General features: G+C 38.4%; 4 protein-coding genes across 10 annotated transcripts; 1 reads left to right on the top strand and 3 right to left on the bottom strand.

The window, feature by feature from the left end:
* Nucleotides 1-208: 208 nt before the first annotated feature.
* On the bottom strand, nt 209-3,734 carry LOC117651370 (type 1 phosphatidylinositol 4,5-bisphosphate 4-phosphatase). The gene is made up of 7 exons (XM_034395361.1): nt 3,577-3,734; nt 2,707-2,888; nt 2,421-2,630; nt 2,294-2,343; nt 2,118-2,208; nt 1,982-2,036; nt 209-1,893 (listed from the first exon to the last, which is right to left on the bottom strand). The coding sequence occupies exons 1-7, from the start codon at nt 3,665-3,667 to the stop codon at nt 1,808-1,810; spliced, it is 765 nt and encodes a 254-aa protein (XP_034251252.1). The 5' UTR covers nt 3,668-3,734; the 3' UTR covers nt 209-1,807.
* A 458-nt stretch (nt 3,735-4,192) lies between these two features.
* LOC117651368 (ubiquitin carboxyl-terminal hydrolase 36-like) lies at nt 4,193-11,815 on the bottom strand. 5 transcript variants are annotated; one of them, XM_034395352.1, is made up of 14 exons: nt 11,693-11,815; nt 10,176-10,425; nt 9,626-10,054; nt 9,293-9,476; nt 9,108-9,216; nt 8,950-9,017; nt 8,636-8,867; nt 8,308-8,530; nt 8,060-8,219; nt 7,924-7,975; nt 6,879-7,736; nt 6,343-6,560; nt 6,140-6,252; nt 4,193-6,062 (listed from the first exon to the last, which is right to left on the bottom strand). In XM_034395352.1, exons 2-14 carry the CDS (start codon nt 10,407-10,409, stop codon nt 5,838-5,840), a joined length of 3,105 nt encoding a protein of 1,034 aa, XP_034251243.1. In that variant the 5' UTR covers nt 10,410-10,425; nt 11,693-11,815; the 3' UTR covers nt 4,193-5,837. The 5 variants fall into 5 exon arrangements, with proteins under 5 accessions (XP_034251243.1, XP_034251240.1, XP_034251244.1 ...); XM_034395349.1 differs by lacking the exon at nt 11,693-11,815 and adding an exon at nt 11,399-11,553; XM_034395353.1 differs by lacking the exon at nt 11,693-11,815 and adding an exon at nt 11,399-11,553 and having other exon boundaries at nt 7,296-7,736.
* LOC117651371 lies at nt 11,741-12,592 on the top strand. Its single transcript, XM_034395362.1, has 3 exons — nt 11,741-12,083; nt 12,230-12,368; nt 12,453-12,592. Exons 1-3 carry the CDS (start codon nt 11,775-11,777, stop codon nt 12,512-12,514), a joined length of 510 nt encoding a protein of 169 aa, XP_034251253.1. The 5' UTR covers nt 11,741-11,774; the 3' UTR covers nt 12,515-12,592.
* On the bottom strand, nt 12,397-13,861 carry LOC117651372 (FAD-linked sulfhydryl oxidase ALR). 3 transcript variants are annotated; one of them, XM_034395363.1, is made up of 5 exons: nt 13,768-13,861; nt 13,437-13,595; nt 13,224-13,281; nt 12,982-13,129; nt 12,397-12,818 (listed from the first exon to the last, which is right to left on the bottom strand). In XM_034395363.1, exons 2-5 carry the CDS (start codon nt 13,548-13,550, stop codon nt 12,656-12,658), a joined length of 483 nt encoding a protein of 160 aa, XP_034251254.1. In that variant the 5' UTR covers nt 13,551-13,595; nt 13,768-13,861; the 3' UTR covers nt 12,397-12,655. The 3 variants fall into 3 exon arrangements, with proteins under 3 accessions (XP_034251254.1, XP_034251255.1, XP_034251256.1); XM_034395364.1 differs by having other exon boundaries at nt 13,764-13,843; XM_034395365.1 differs by having other exon boundaries at nt 13,684-13,816.
* Nucleotides 13,862-13,864: the final 3 nt, after the last annotated feature.

The following is a 13,864-nucleotide window of genomic DNA, read 5'->3' as shown; positions in this document are numbered from 1 at the left end:
GCGTGGGGCTCGCGGGAGTGGGAGAGTGTGCGGGCGTCGGTGCCGTGCACGTTGCGGCACGTTGGGCGGCACGGGGCGGACAGCCCAGAGAGGCCGGAGCCCCCCCCCCCCCCCCCCGGACTATGATGACGACCATGTCGGACCAAATCTCGAGTCAACAGACGGCAGACGGTTGAATGCAGGATAAGGAGAAATTAGATTTAAGAAATGTTTGGTAATATGTTCATTTTAATTAATGATTCCTCTCAACAATACAGAGTATGTCTCAGAAAGGTTTCCAGTGAGTCATTGAAAAGAATTGAGATAAAAACAAAAGCTACAATAATATAACATAAAATTGCAAGGGCTGTATAGGTAATCTATGATAGAATACAAATTTATTGGCAATATATGACACATAATAAAAGGTTATCCACTATCTAGGTTAAACAAAAAGACCAGTCAACCCTTGCACAACATTGAATTCTATATCACATTCATTCAGTAAATAGCCGCATGTGATAAACCATCAATGATTGGAATCTGAGATTTACCACATGACAAATATGAAACTATTCTCTACAGGACATCACAATGAAGCAATGAGACACAAGTGCTTGAGGGCACAAATCCTACAATGGAAGGGATATAGCTATAAAAGGCTACTCATCAATCCAAGCAAATAAAAATATGGGTAAATTGATCAAATATAATTTACGATTGTTGGTTAGCAATTCATGGATAACTATAGATGCAACTAGCTGCAGCTGGAGACAGCTGAACATATAGATTCTTTCACATAGTTTGTAAGGGGGGATTATGAACAGAAACTAATATTTAAATGCAACAAAATGTAAATTTCATAAGAACAGTACTTGCATCAGCACAAACACTGACTTGAGATGCTCAGGTTTAAGGACTGATTCCAGAACAAATAAATTGTTTGTAATTTTTGTTTTTTTAAATGCTTGAAACCAAAAAGTTGCCTGCGCAATAATAATAACAAAACAGACACCGCGTTGATAAAAAAATCAAATACTTAGAAAATAGAAATTGAATACACTTTAAGATTTGATCCTCAGTTCCCTTATTATAGAAACGGTTTTTAAAACAAGAAGCACAGCTTATGTTCCAACACTACATGGTTTAAAATAATTTGCTTTGCTCCATTTGATATAATACAGGCATATTTTTTTCCTCTTAAAATTCACTAAGCCACAAGTCAATCTTTATTCATAAAACATGCAGTTGTCATTACCAAAAACTTACATTTAACAGACCATCAGGGGCCAGATCTAGTAAAAAATACAATATAAATGACATCACGAAACCATATTGAATTGCCTGCTGAAAATCCTAGTGGTAAGAAAAATATACAGGCAAAGGCAATAGGTAAAGCTAAACCTCCGAACTAAGACAGACCTCAGAATTATCATATCATAAGAAGATCGGTCAAATTGTCTGGCTATGGATGTACTCAAAAGCAGAAAAACTGATTATGGTGTTGAGGGATTCAAGCAACCAGAGCAAACTACACTTCAGACAAGCAAAATTAACAGGAATGTGTTCAGTTCTTAAGGAATTTAAGTCAAGCAAAGACTGATAGCCACATTAAAGTGATAATAATAATTATTTCAAACACATAATATTGTTGAGTCAACTCACTAATTTGGTTCAATAAATTGACTGAAAATTGTAGCTGTTATGAAATGGTGAAACTTGATAAAAGAACTATAGGAATGCAAGCTTGTGATCTACCATCTGTATCTTCAGATAAACTCCGTTGTGGATCCCTCTAAATAGGTGGGGAATTACAATAGCATGGAGTTTATGCTGTCCCTTCTACAACACTAACTTTCATGGTGCAAAAGTGAATACTTCGACCAAAAAAGAAGAGAGCAGCAATGAAGGCCCCTAAAACAGAAACAGACAAATTGATGGAAATAAGATTAAAAGAACAATCGAAAGACAGTAAGTATTAACAGATGTTCTTGATACCAACCAACATAAGTGACGAAGATTCCTCCATGTTTCAGAGCATAAGTGTAAGTTCCAACCTGCACATTTTAAAAGTAGCTGTTAGTTTTTCAGTTAGCATTAAGCTTTAGATATTTGTTAAGTCAGACTCAACTACTCACCGTCACCCCAATTCCAATAGCCAAGAAAACCAATCCAAGAATACATAAGACAATTGCTCTTCCCCTAGCAAAGTCTGGTCCTACAGAAGAGCTGGAATGCAGAATCATTTTCTTACTACAATGGGTACTTAAATAAATAACAGAACAATGGTTCACACAATTCAAATTGTACTTACACTTTACGGCAGTAAGGACACCTAGCTAAGGCATTGCTCAAAGTATTGAACTGAAAAAATAATGAAAAAAGTATGTAACTTCCACAAATTCATGTAAAAGCAGCCCACAAGAGTTAAAATTACTCACTAAGAATGTTCCATGGCAGTGGGCACAGACCACTGAGCACATTCCTGGCAAGATCGGTGCAGGCGGAGTTGCTGGTGATGGAGCAAGATTGATAATTCTCTTGCAGTCAGGACGAGGACAAGCAATCCTCTGAGAAGATCCCTTGCAAATAAGGAGGCAGTTGCAAGGACACCGAACATACTTTTTGCCAGGTGGTGCATTCCGGATGGGCTGAAAAACAGTGATACAACTAAATAAGGCACCTAATAAAAAAGACGAGACAAAGATAGTCTAGCTCAGATCTTACCGTAGCTTCATTGCACTGAGTACATTTAACAACATGCTGGTCTCGTCTTCCAGATATGTCAATCATTGCTTGACACACTCGACATGTCACCATTGGAACTGATCCTTGAACTGCAGTGGAATATGGAGGGGGCATCTCATCTGGTCCCACTGCAGTGACAACATTGCTCCCCTCTGGGATTCCTATCATAAGGACAATAATGGTGAAATTACAACAAAATTCTTCATGATCAAAATACTAACTAGAAATTCTACTAAATAAGAAATCAGTGACTTGATCCCAAAAGCATTTAGTTGATTAGAAAAATAAAAATGGATAGCAACAGTAAAAGAGACACAAATCACTAACTTAGAATTCACAAAATGGACAGAGGAACCAAACGTGTATTTGTTGACAAATATTTTAACACTTAACCTCTCAGAGGATTCAAAGTTCAGAATACGACCAATGAAGGTGCCGTGTGTAGAGGAAACAAACGGATAAAGAAAGCCCAACCCAAATAATAAAAATTCTGATGAATTAAGTAAGTTGTCATGAGAGAAATAAAACTATTATACGAGTCTGTTATGTAATTAGGCGATGAAAGGGTCGGTTTCGACGGAAGCCGTACATGTACACGGCGGCAATCGTTTGACAGATAAACTGTGCATACTGGTGAATCACAACCATAGAGGTGTCAGACTTTCAAAGAGAAATGTAAAAAGGTTCGCTGAGGGGGTTAAATGAGCGGTTACATAACCGAGATCAGGATAGGCTGCAGATAGCCACTGATGCGGCAAGGACGACTTCCAAATCGGCTCACCTAGAGCCGGTGCTAAGACGAATAAATACAAAGCTAATAGCACCCACACAAATATTTGGCGTACTGACCATCTGTATATCCTCCACGGATTCGCGTGTTCGGTGTCGAATTTTCATTCGGAAGCAAGGGCTTCCGTTCGCTCTCCCGTCCATCGCCCATTTTCAAACCCGTTAGTGAGCTGTGAGCTGACAGCAGCTGGGGATCTGCCTGCCTAGCCTGCGGACGGCTACAAGAAAAACAAAGAGATCGGAGAGGAAGAAGAAGTGCGGCAGAAGAAAAGTTCGGAGCGGAGCGTCTTGGAGTCCTTCTGGATTGTAGAGCGAGTTATTTAAATAAATAATTACTTATTCGTGGCTCTATAGGTTTAACCCCGTGTGACGAGGCAGTTTATATTCAGATGTTCATCAAAGACTACTCGGCCTCTACTCGGACCAAGAGACTGAGTACATGAGTATGAGAAATAATACTGGGGACTCTAGGGTGGCCTAGAGTCCTTGATGCCATTAAGGACTCTAGGGCGGCCCTCCCTCTCCACCACCTGGTAGATTGATGATTAGTCACCGTACTGTTCGCGTTTCTCGACCCACACCCGCCCCCCTTTCCCAAAGCTAATAAGTCAATGTGATGTTAATCATGAATGACTAAAATGAAGGCAATTGAGGAAGGCAGAAGTTTCAACAAACAATTTGTTCAAAATGCTTTAATTTTAATACAGTTTAAGTTGTTTCCCGTTAACTGCACCAAATTCCATGTACATAAGTTTCAAATGTGTACATCTTGGTTCAACCATGATAGGGCAAGTGTAATTTTTTTACAAGGCAACACTCCCAACTCATAATCAACGATTCCAATAGATTATAAAAACAGACTTTCTACAAGAGGTGAGAGTAGTTGGCGCTGTGCTCCATTCTCCTCTGTTAATGGCTGACTAGAGTTTAATATCTCAAATAACACATGGTCAATAAATTGTCTATTATATTTACAGTTCAACACAGGATATTAAGTAAAAGTGTGAGCTCTTTCATAGCTAACATAGCAATGATTTTTTTAAAAAGGGAGAAAAACACCCGCTCTCATCAGCAGAAGAGGACACTCGAAACAAAGGGTGATACTTTGTTTACCTTCAAAGTAGCCTATTAAATGACTGTCAGTTCATATGTTGATGGAAATGCATACAATATATTCAATTAAATATATTCAAAACAGCAAAAAAAAATAAAAAAAAATAGAATCAATACCCCAATACATACTATGCCTCTATAGGTAATGAACAGTGTAATCTGAAGATGCCCAAATGAAATATCTCAATACTTTGAGATGTTGCATTTGGAAACTTTCAGAGACACCACAAATAATCCATTTTAAAAAATACTTCAAAATTAAGTTTTATACAATTATTTGCTCAAACAACAATAGTTAAGTTAATAAATCAAACGCTTGAAAATGTCTATTACTAAAAATAAGTATGACACGAGCAGAAGTGAAACAAAAATTCTATTGTACTTTTTCTTTTCTAGCTTATAGGCACACTATTGTGAAGTAATAGAACGAGCAAATATATACACTATACATGGCAATCACAGAAAATCAAACAATAAGTTCTACATAAAACAGAAAGTGTTTCATCATGATGGGACTGTAGATGGAACTGCAGTATAGGTAGTGGTTCAATCTTAAGTTTCCAGTACATGTATCACAAATTTGTCAAACCCCTCAGAAAAATACCAAGTTTGCCAATTATACCATTCCCTTAATATAACAGAAAAAATATCCCTGAGTTAGCAGCAGTCAGATGTAAAATTCAAACAGCATATACTTGACTTGCAGTACTGTATCAGAAGATACTGCAATCTTTAATTGTATCCTGTTTGTACATACCCAAATGATTGGTCAGAAGCGTTTACTGTCAAATGCTTGAAGGCTATTACATATAAATATATCCATATTTATTGAAATAAAAATATGAAGTGTTCTTTCAATAAATTTATAGTGACAAACTGATTAAGTATTTTAACATCAGCACATAAACAAGTGCACGCGAGTAAAAGACACAGGCAGTCTTACTAGAAAACACAACCTGAAAAGCTCAGCAGAAACACTTTGACAAGTAAAGAAATGGTGTCAACAACGACAGAACACAATCGGTACTCTATAGGAAAGCTTATGATCAGTCAGTTAGAATAGAAATACATAAGCACATTATACATTTAAACCTGAAACATATTTTATATTAGCACTACACTACATGGTGTTCAGCATTTAACAAAAACAGGTATAAACAGATTGTACTTTCATCAGTTCAGGCAAATGTACATCACATTACTGTTCCTCAGTAACGATAATTTCGGTAAACAGAATTCTTATGGTAATTCTGTTGCCATTTTCTTTGACCATTAGGATTGGGACGGTTTTTGTTGAAATAGTGGTAATGGTTTGAAGAATGATTGTGATACTTCCGGTGGTTATTGAAGGGCACACCTCCTGATGACCTTTGCTGGAAGGGGTTGTTGGTTGGGTAGGGTCTATACCGGTTATCATTTTTAACCTTTTTAACCTGAAATTTTTTTATTTCGTTAGTTTTTGATTCTCCAGCTAATAACATATTCTAAGAGACGTAAATTTTCCACTTACTCTGCCTCTGTCAAGTTCTGTTTCATATTCATCTCTTGACCTTTTCCAAGATGTCTGTCTTTCCTCTTCCACAGTACGTTCGACCTGACTTTGGTCACCATTCCAAGAAGCCACTAGAAAACACAAGGGTAGGATCAGGATGTAAATGAGTAACAAGCTTGATACAGGTTAGTTACAAGTTTGTTGTATGACAGCAAGCTCACCTCGATCATTGCCGAATCCTTGGTGTGACATTTTCAATAAATCATTGACAGTGCTTGAATTTGCATCTCCATTCCATGATGATGATGATGGACGTGTTGTAATTGTGTGTTTGCCATTTTCACCAGATATATGTTTAGTACCTTCAACTAATGATGGTATCTGACTTCCATTGACACTGTTGGGTTTCGAACCAGACCGGTCCTCAATTTTGTCATTCCTGTAAAAACATCCCATTGTTAGTTGTAAATTGGCACCTTATGTGGAAAATTATCTTAACGGAATATAAAATTATTGTTGGCTTTCAGATAAGGATCAAATTCCTAGAACAGACCATTTATTAAAATGTCTAGAATGCTCTGAAGCACAGAAGCCCAAACATGCCAAACCCAAAAAACACCTCCCTCAGACTAAAAGAAAGATAAGTCACCATCCACCTCAATTGTTAACCATCCTGATTAATCAAAAAATACAGAGGTTGAAGCTGCCTTCCTAATAAGCACAGGTTAAAGCTGCTGAAAACATGTAAGAAACTTACACTTTAGCTTTCTTTTTCAGCAGCTTGCTTGAGGAGGAAGAATCAGATTCGCTTGAAAGTGAAGATCTCCTCACTCTACCCTTCTTGTTAGGTAAAGAGTGCTTTGAGGAGGTGGCAGTGCAACCAATGTCTAATTCTCGCTCAACACTCTTTGCCCGGATATCACACTTCCCAGCAGAATTGACCGCTTGACTTTCAAGCTCAGTGTCACTTGAGTAGCAAATGGTTTGAGGAGAGTGTTCTTTAAGTTTTCTATCGTTGACTTTCAGAGTAGTCACACTCTTTGAGCCTCCAGAGCCTGTCAGGGTCTGTTTCTCAGTCACATTCCAGTTGCTGCCAGTAGCACTAGCTACACTGTGATTACTACTTTCACTGTGAATTGATGGACTTCGAAGCCCAGAAGAATTTGTCACTTGCCAATCGCTTGGTGTTGTTGCTTTGACTGTAAGCACCGCTTGGTCATCATTCAATGGAGGGCTGAGGCTGCTATCCCGTGAACTGGAATCGTCATCATAATCATATGGAACTAATGGACCAATGCTTTTCTTCTCAGGCTCAGTAGCTTTACCAACACTTGTACTCTGGCTACATGAGACTGAATCAGACAGCTTCACTATGCCAAGACTGTTTGATTTGTCCTTAACTATAGAAGGTCCTGAGTGCTTGCCATTGGCTACAACTTGTAATGGCCCATTCGAGTTGGTCAAATGAGATTCTTTGTTACAAGAACCATTGGAAATGATTGACTTCATAGGCGAAACTAATGAGCCGTTATCCTCAGGTCTCTTTTGATGCATTACTAGACGAGGCTGAGCACATGCAGGCTTTGGAGGAGTCATTCCAAACATAACACGATCCCTGAAAGGCAAAGATTGGTAATCAGGTAGAGAGCACACCCCACAATCCAGGCTGCCAACAAGTGCAGAGAAACTTTACAAAATAGACCACAGAGATATTAGCAAGAGACACGCTAAAATCATGGAGGAAAGGGAGATTTGTACTTAAGATGGTCTACATTAATTCTGAATTAAGGGTAAAAACATACCTGTCTTTAACAGAGGGAAGACCACCTGGTGTTTGAACATTCTTTGGCACCCCTGCAAATTTTAAAATGGACAAATGCACTTTACAAATTTAAAACAATATTCCACGTTTAGAAGACAATTTGTTACAGAACTAACCATTGACCACATTGTGATTAATGCTACTGATAGCAGACATAGATGATATAGAAGATGTTGCAACTGACTTGGGGCCTAGTCTCAAAGCTTCAGGTTCCATTTCATAAATGAGAATATAAGCACAATTATTCAAAACAGAGCTCATTTGAATCGGATGAACCTACAACAAAGATAAATTAAACAAAATAATAGAAATACTTTTAAGGAACTGGAGTCAAGAATAAGCCAAGAGAAAACTGGTTGCTTACATGTGTGTCATCAAATTGGTGATAGGTTTTGGATGAACACTGAGCTATAGCTGTATAGTGCCCACATCCCGAGGATGGTCCAACATGTGTTACCATTGAAATGAGTCTGTATGGAAGGGACTGCAATTTAGCATATGATGATTGAGGATGAACATGTTTTTTAAGGTCCATTTGAATTCTGTGCTCCACTGGCTTTGGTAACTTGACACCCATAACATTGAACCTAAGGCAGAAAAGGAAGAATTTCAAATAAGCTTAATAAAAATTAAAAACACATAACGGTAATCAAAGAGTTCTGGTAAAGCTCAACTGATATGGAGAACAATACCTTTTCAGTTGAATACAGAGTACTTTTGGTGGCCTCTCAATAGAATATTTCTTTGTGGCAGGTACTCCACATTTGCATTTCTCACATTTGTAAGAGTTTTCACCATCCAGCCTCTCCCTCATAAAATAATGATGCATTGCTTCCTCCACTTTAGAGACTTTTCGTATGTCTAGGATCAGGTCTTGGAAATGTTGAAAAGTTATGGATGCATAGTTGCATTTCAGACAGGTCACTGAAATATTAAGATAAGATAGCAAAAAATGAACAGATGCTCTTTGAGCACATTCATTCATACTAAAAAAAATATTAGCTACCTTCAGTTCGCATGTAGCCACCAAATATTTGGTTGATGGGAGTGGTTTCCTTGCTATAGGCATCCAATCTGAAATTGTAGTGGAGACAACCATTATCTAAATTAACTGCATAATAGTCTTATAAATTAGAGAAAGAACCAATAAAATGTTGAACTTACTTTTGAGCTTTACATCGAACTAAATAGGCCTTTTCCATGTTCTCCAAAAGATGTCTCATGAATTCATGTGCATCCTCTTGGGATCCATGAGACATATGTCGACATATCACTTTAAAAATTCAAAAATATAATATGAAGACAACCCAAATGGAAAGTTCGAGCACTGAGGTTAATTAGATTCTTACTTTTCAGCTTGTTGGTGATGAGATGGGGTTTCACAATAGCAGTGTTTTGAGACAGTTGGTAAGTTCTAGCCATGGCACAAGTAATGCATTCACCAAAACCAGGTCCATTAAGTTGCTCACATCTCTTCATGTGATCAGAATCTTTGGAGAGCCACTCCACAAAAGCCGGAACATGGAATAATGCCTGGAAAATTAAGTTTAAATTGGATAAGGAACACATGCTGGCACAAATTATGAATAATTAAGTGTTCTTAATTTTTATTAGTAATATGTATCAATATAAAATCACATTATGCTTCAAGTAGACTGTTGCTAGAAAGAACAGTGACATACCTGTAAGGTAGCATTCAGATAACAAGTGTTACCAAGATTAACCATGCCTGCACCAGGTCGAAATTTGCCTCGCCATCCAAGAGAAACTTTTTCTGGTTGATAAAGTACAACTTTTGGATCAGGTAATTTGGAGTCACAGTTGGCAGTTTGTTTATTGTAACCATTTTCAAAGCCATTGGCTTTAGATGCACCATTGCACCCAAGTTTCTTCATCCCATTACTGTTTTTGTTGTTGAACCCATTAACATTTGCATAGCTCAATCCATTCTGGGTAACTCCTTTCACACCATTCAATTGTGAACCAAAAGGAAGAGAATTTCCATTACCATTGTTAGCTAATTTATTTCCATTATGCATACTACCATTGGCACAGGCAGAACCCTTGCTACCATTTGTTATAGACCGGTTGAAACTAGGAGCTACTGCAACCTGTCAGACAAGGAATACAACTATTATGATAAAAAGTCAAACAAAGACATTATTGAAATTTTTCGAATAATTTTTAAAAGACAAAATGTGCACAGAAAAAAAATCCATTGGAACAACTTACCTTAGTATCAAGGACAATATATTTAGATTTGAGCAAATTTTGAGTGTTAGATTGTTGGTTATCAGCTGACTCATATTCTACCAGGTGTTTGGTAATATCAGTGAGTTTATTTCCAGCAGCAAGTGAAGAATCAAGATTATCAATGTCACCATTGGCTTCAGCTCCCACCTTTCGAGAAACTCCAGCCAATGACAAGCGCAGTCCAGCGCTCACGGCATCAGTGGTTGAAGGCATTGTACATTAAAGAAACCTGAAAAAAGAAAAAAAAAAAAAGAAAAATAACAGATGATTAAGCCGCATGAAGTTTTTAAAAAATGGGTTATTTTTATGCTAATGTGCTTTAAAGGAGAATACTTGATAGCCAAAATACGAATGAAGTAAGTTAATGCTGAGCATAAAATTGAACTGTGGGACATTAAAGAGAAATATAAGAAGATTCAAAGTTGACACAACCACAATTCAGTATTCCATTGAAAAAAAATAAACAAAGAAAACAACAAAAAAACGAACAAACTAGGCCTTATGCGTGCACACAGCTAGCAGCACTCGGAATAAGATGTTGAGGTGGACTACGTATCTATCTCAAAATGTATATCAGTGCAAGTGCATTGTACTGAAGTAGAGGCTATTATTAAATGAATTCTGATCTTCAAAGATATTCAGTGGTGAAAATACCAAGAAATCGAGAGACACGTGATTCTTTGTTGACAGCTTTCTAGCATGTGAGAAAGTAAGAATGTGGCCTATGCTTCATATCATCGTGCCACTCATCGAGCCCATCTATACAGCACGTCAGAAGGAATACTGTGAGGTGAATATAAAAACCATATGGCCTAGAGGCAAACGGCCTTCAAGAAAACTGTCTCCTTCATCTCAAAATTGCGCGTGAAAATTTCTAACCTCACTTCAATGCACCATCACGATCCCCTGGAGGGAGCGCGGCCAGAAACAAGCTGCGCACAGATGCCCTCCAGCTATTTTCGTGCGTCACCCCTCCAAATTTACGGACCTTCTTCAAAAAGCTCGGGGAATGGACAAAATATTGCGCGAAGGCGTCTAGCAACGTGGGGAGAAACATTCATGTAGGATCAAGGCCATGCCTGGCAATAATGATGGACCAGGAGTCCGAGCCACCGTGGCCGGCTGGGCGAAGACCACGGTGCCGTTATAAGCATTTAGTACATATAACAAGAAAGAGATGAGCTGTAGATAAATCTAATTACATTTATTGTTTGCAGAGTCTGGACGAAGTCATTAGTAGAATATCACGGAATAAGTCAGTTCCAAATGCAAGCCAAAACACTCTTCTGAGAATATCAACACCACCAACGTTTCACTATTTCACATGCCGGATCCGACTTCCGGTGGGTCGGTGTTCAACTTAGATACTTATGGCTTCGAGCATATTAAAATGTATGGTTTCAGCATAATGTTACTTCCTATTTCAATAAGTAATATTTTAAAACAAATATTGGAAATAATTTGGTTTCTTAAATATTCTTCTTAAAGATACGTACCGCGTACCTACACTGACATACTACTAAGTTAGTCAAAAGTACTAGATCCCGTCTCCGTAAATTTAGAGTATTCTAAGGAGACATGTTTAAGTTAACGCGTGTTGTCGCTCAAGAACTGCTGCCCCAATGTACCGCGAAGAGGTTTGTCAAAGGACATGCAAGCGCCAATGTCTGGGCCACTCAATTCAGTACAAATTTAAGTAGGTCAAGAGCAAGACCTCCTCCAGCAGTCGTTTCCTCAAGGCTACCGGCTTCGGCTGCTAGTGCTAGTACTCCGGCTGTCTGGAGGCGCATGTCGTCGGCTTCATCTTTAAACGACAGCGATGTTCAGAAAAGAGTGGAGGATATTTCTCACAAGTTTAAAGAGGCCATGGAGTTGCTAGAAGATGCGGTGAGTAGCCGACAGGCGACACCGCATCTTCCGTGGTGTGTGGTGTCCGTCCCGTCGCGAACGAACTCACACGCGCGAAATTTGAATTACCGCGCTGATTGAACATGTTGTACAGCTACTGTAATGGCCACCAAATTCAATTTCAGCGAGGATCCGTAGGCACAGTGTACTTTTCTGAGGACATGACAGATGCAGAGAATGCAATTCAAGAAGTTCTCTCGGACTATGATGCTCTAATGAAAGAAATGAATGAGGATCAAAAACGCTCGGTTGTTAGGACAATTGGTTAGTATCCAAGAAAAAGAACACAGAATTATGCACTTTCTTCCTTTCTTTATTATATTGAGAGACCCGCTCTTCTTGTTTCAGGATTGAAAATGGAAGAGCTGAAAGCTCAAGTGCAAATGTTGAAAGACTCCTTGAAAGACTAAATCTTCCTTGAACATGATAATACAATTGAAACTTATGAGACGATTGAGTCAATTAACATAGTTCCAACAGATAACACACATCTCTTGCTTTCTTCCATTTATTAGTTATAAGGACCCCTACCACATTAGTGAAGAAATTAATTAGTTGCAAGAACCATCAAGCCATCCGTCTTTCCACCTTTCATTCACACGATTGCAATCAAATGATTGCTTACCAAGTTTAACATTTACAATATTGTGCATATCACATAGCCACTTTGTAAGCCCCTTCTGATTTTCAACATTAGGTGGCTGCAGTCGCAACCTGAAAAGATAAATATTTTGCAATTTACCAAGCTTGTAGAGCAGGTTCTGATTTAAAATGAATTCCATCCCAAGGACGGTGGAGCAGTCAATAAAAGCTCTTAGTGAGATTCCCTAAGACCTTTTGGTGGCATTTCTGTACTCCTTGGAATGTGTATACTTACTCTTGTTGGAAGTCTTTCGCACACACCTCACATGGGTAAAATTGTGAAAAACTATTGAAAAATGACTTCATATCATTTTTTTGTTGAGGTGTTGGATTATCTGGGTAGTAGGCTGCCATGGTATGCAGAAATCCCCATGTATTTTTACCTGAGTGTAGAGCAAAAGATAGTAAGAATAAGCTGTCATGCTGTAACATTGTGTTCTTGAATAGAAAAGCATAAGCAGTTGTGAAATATATTACCAAGTTCATCTTTATCAAGCGGACATTCTTTGTTACGCTGAACTGGGGCCGATCCTGCCTAAAGAGATGCACCTTTTACAAGTTGTAAACATTAGCAAATAAAAAAATTGAACACACTTATGTTCTTATAGAAAAACACATGCAGTGTATTTTATCTATCACACCAGAGTGACAGAACATGAAATAAAGGACAAGAAGATTTGAGGTTATTACCTTATCAGAGATGGATTGTTTAGTTTGTTTCGCCCACGTTTTGAAATCGGTGCACGTCCGGCATGGTTTGGCGGGATTCGTTTCCTCCCCCGCACTCCCAAAATTGAATGCCATTGTTTCTTATAAGTACAAACTGCGTTCGTTCTCCCTTCGATGGTCCTGAGGAACAAAGCAGACGACTAACAGAGATCTGCCGATGAGTGAGATGATGCAATCCGCAACAATTTCTACTGGCTACAGCTTTTACTTGTTTCTGTTTTTAATTTCAAGTAAAGGACAAAATGGCAAGTTCTAAACGAAAACAAAGAAAATGAAACAAGTCACCACCTACGAAAATTCTTTGATAACCCGGCTGCTCGTCGGCTCGAGTAGGGGGGTGGGGATGGGTGTGTGTGTGCTCATCTGACAGGTTCGATCTTATTTACAGT

Source organism: Thrips palmi, unplaced genomic scaffold (genome assembly GCF_012932325.1).
Source record: "Thrips palmi isolate BJ-2018 unplaced genomic scaffold, TpBJ-2018v1 HiC_scaffold_5, whole genome shotgun sequence".
Lineage (NCBI taxonomy): Eukaryota > Metazoa > Arthropoda > Insecta > Thysanoptera > Thripidae > Thrips > Thrips palmi.
This window is presented reverse-complemented; position numbering and strand designations above follow the sequence as displayed.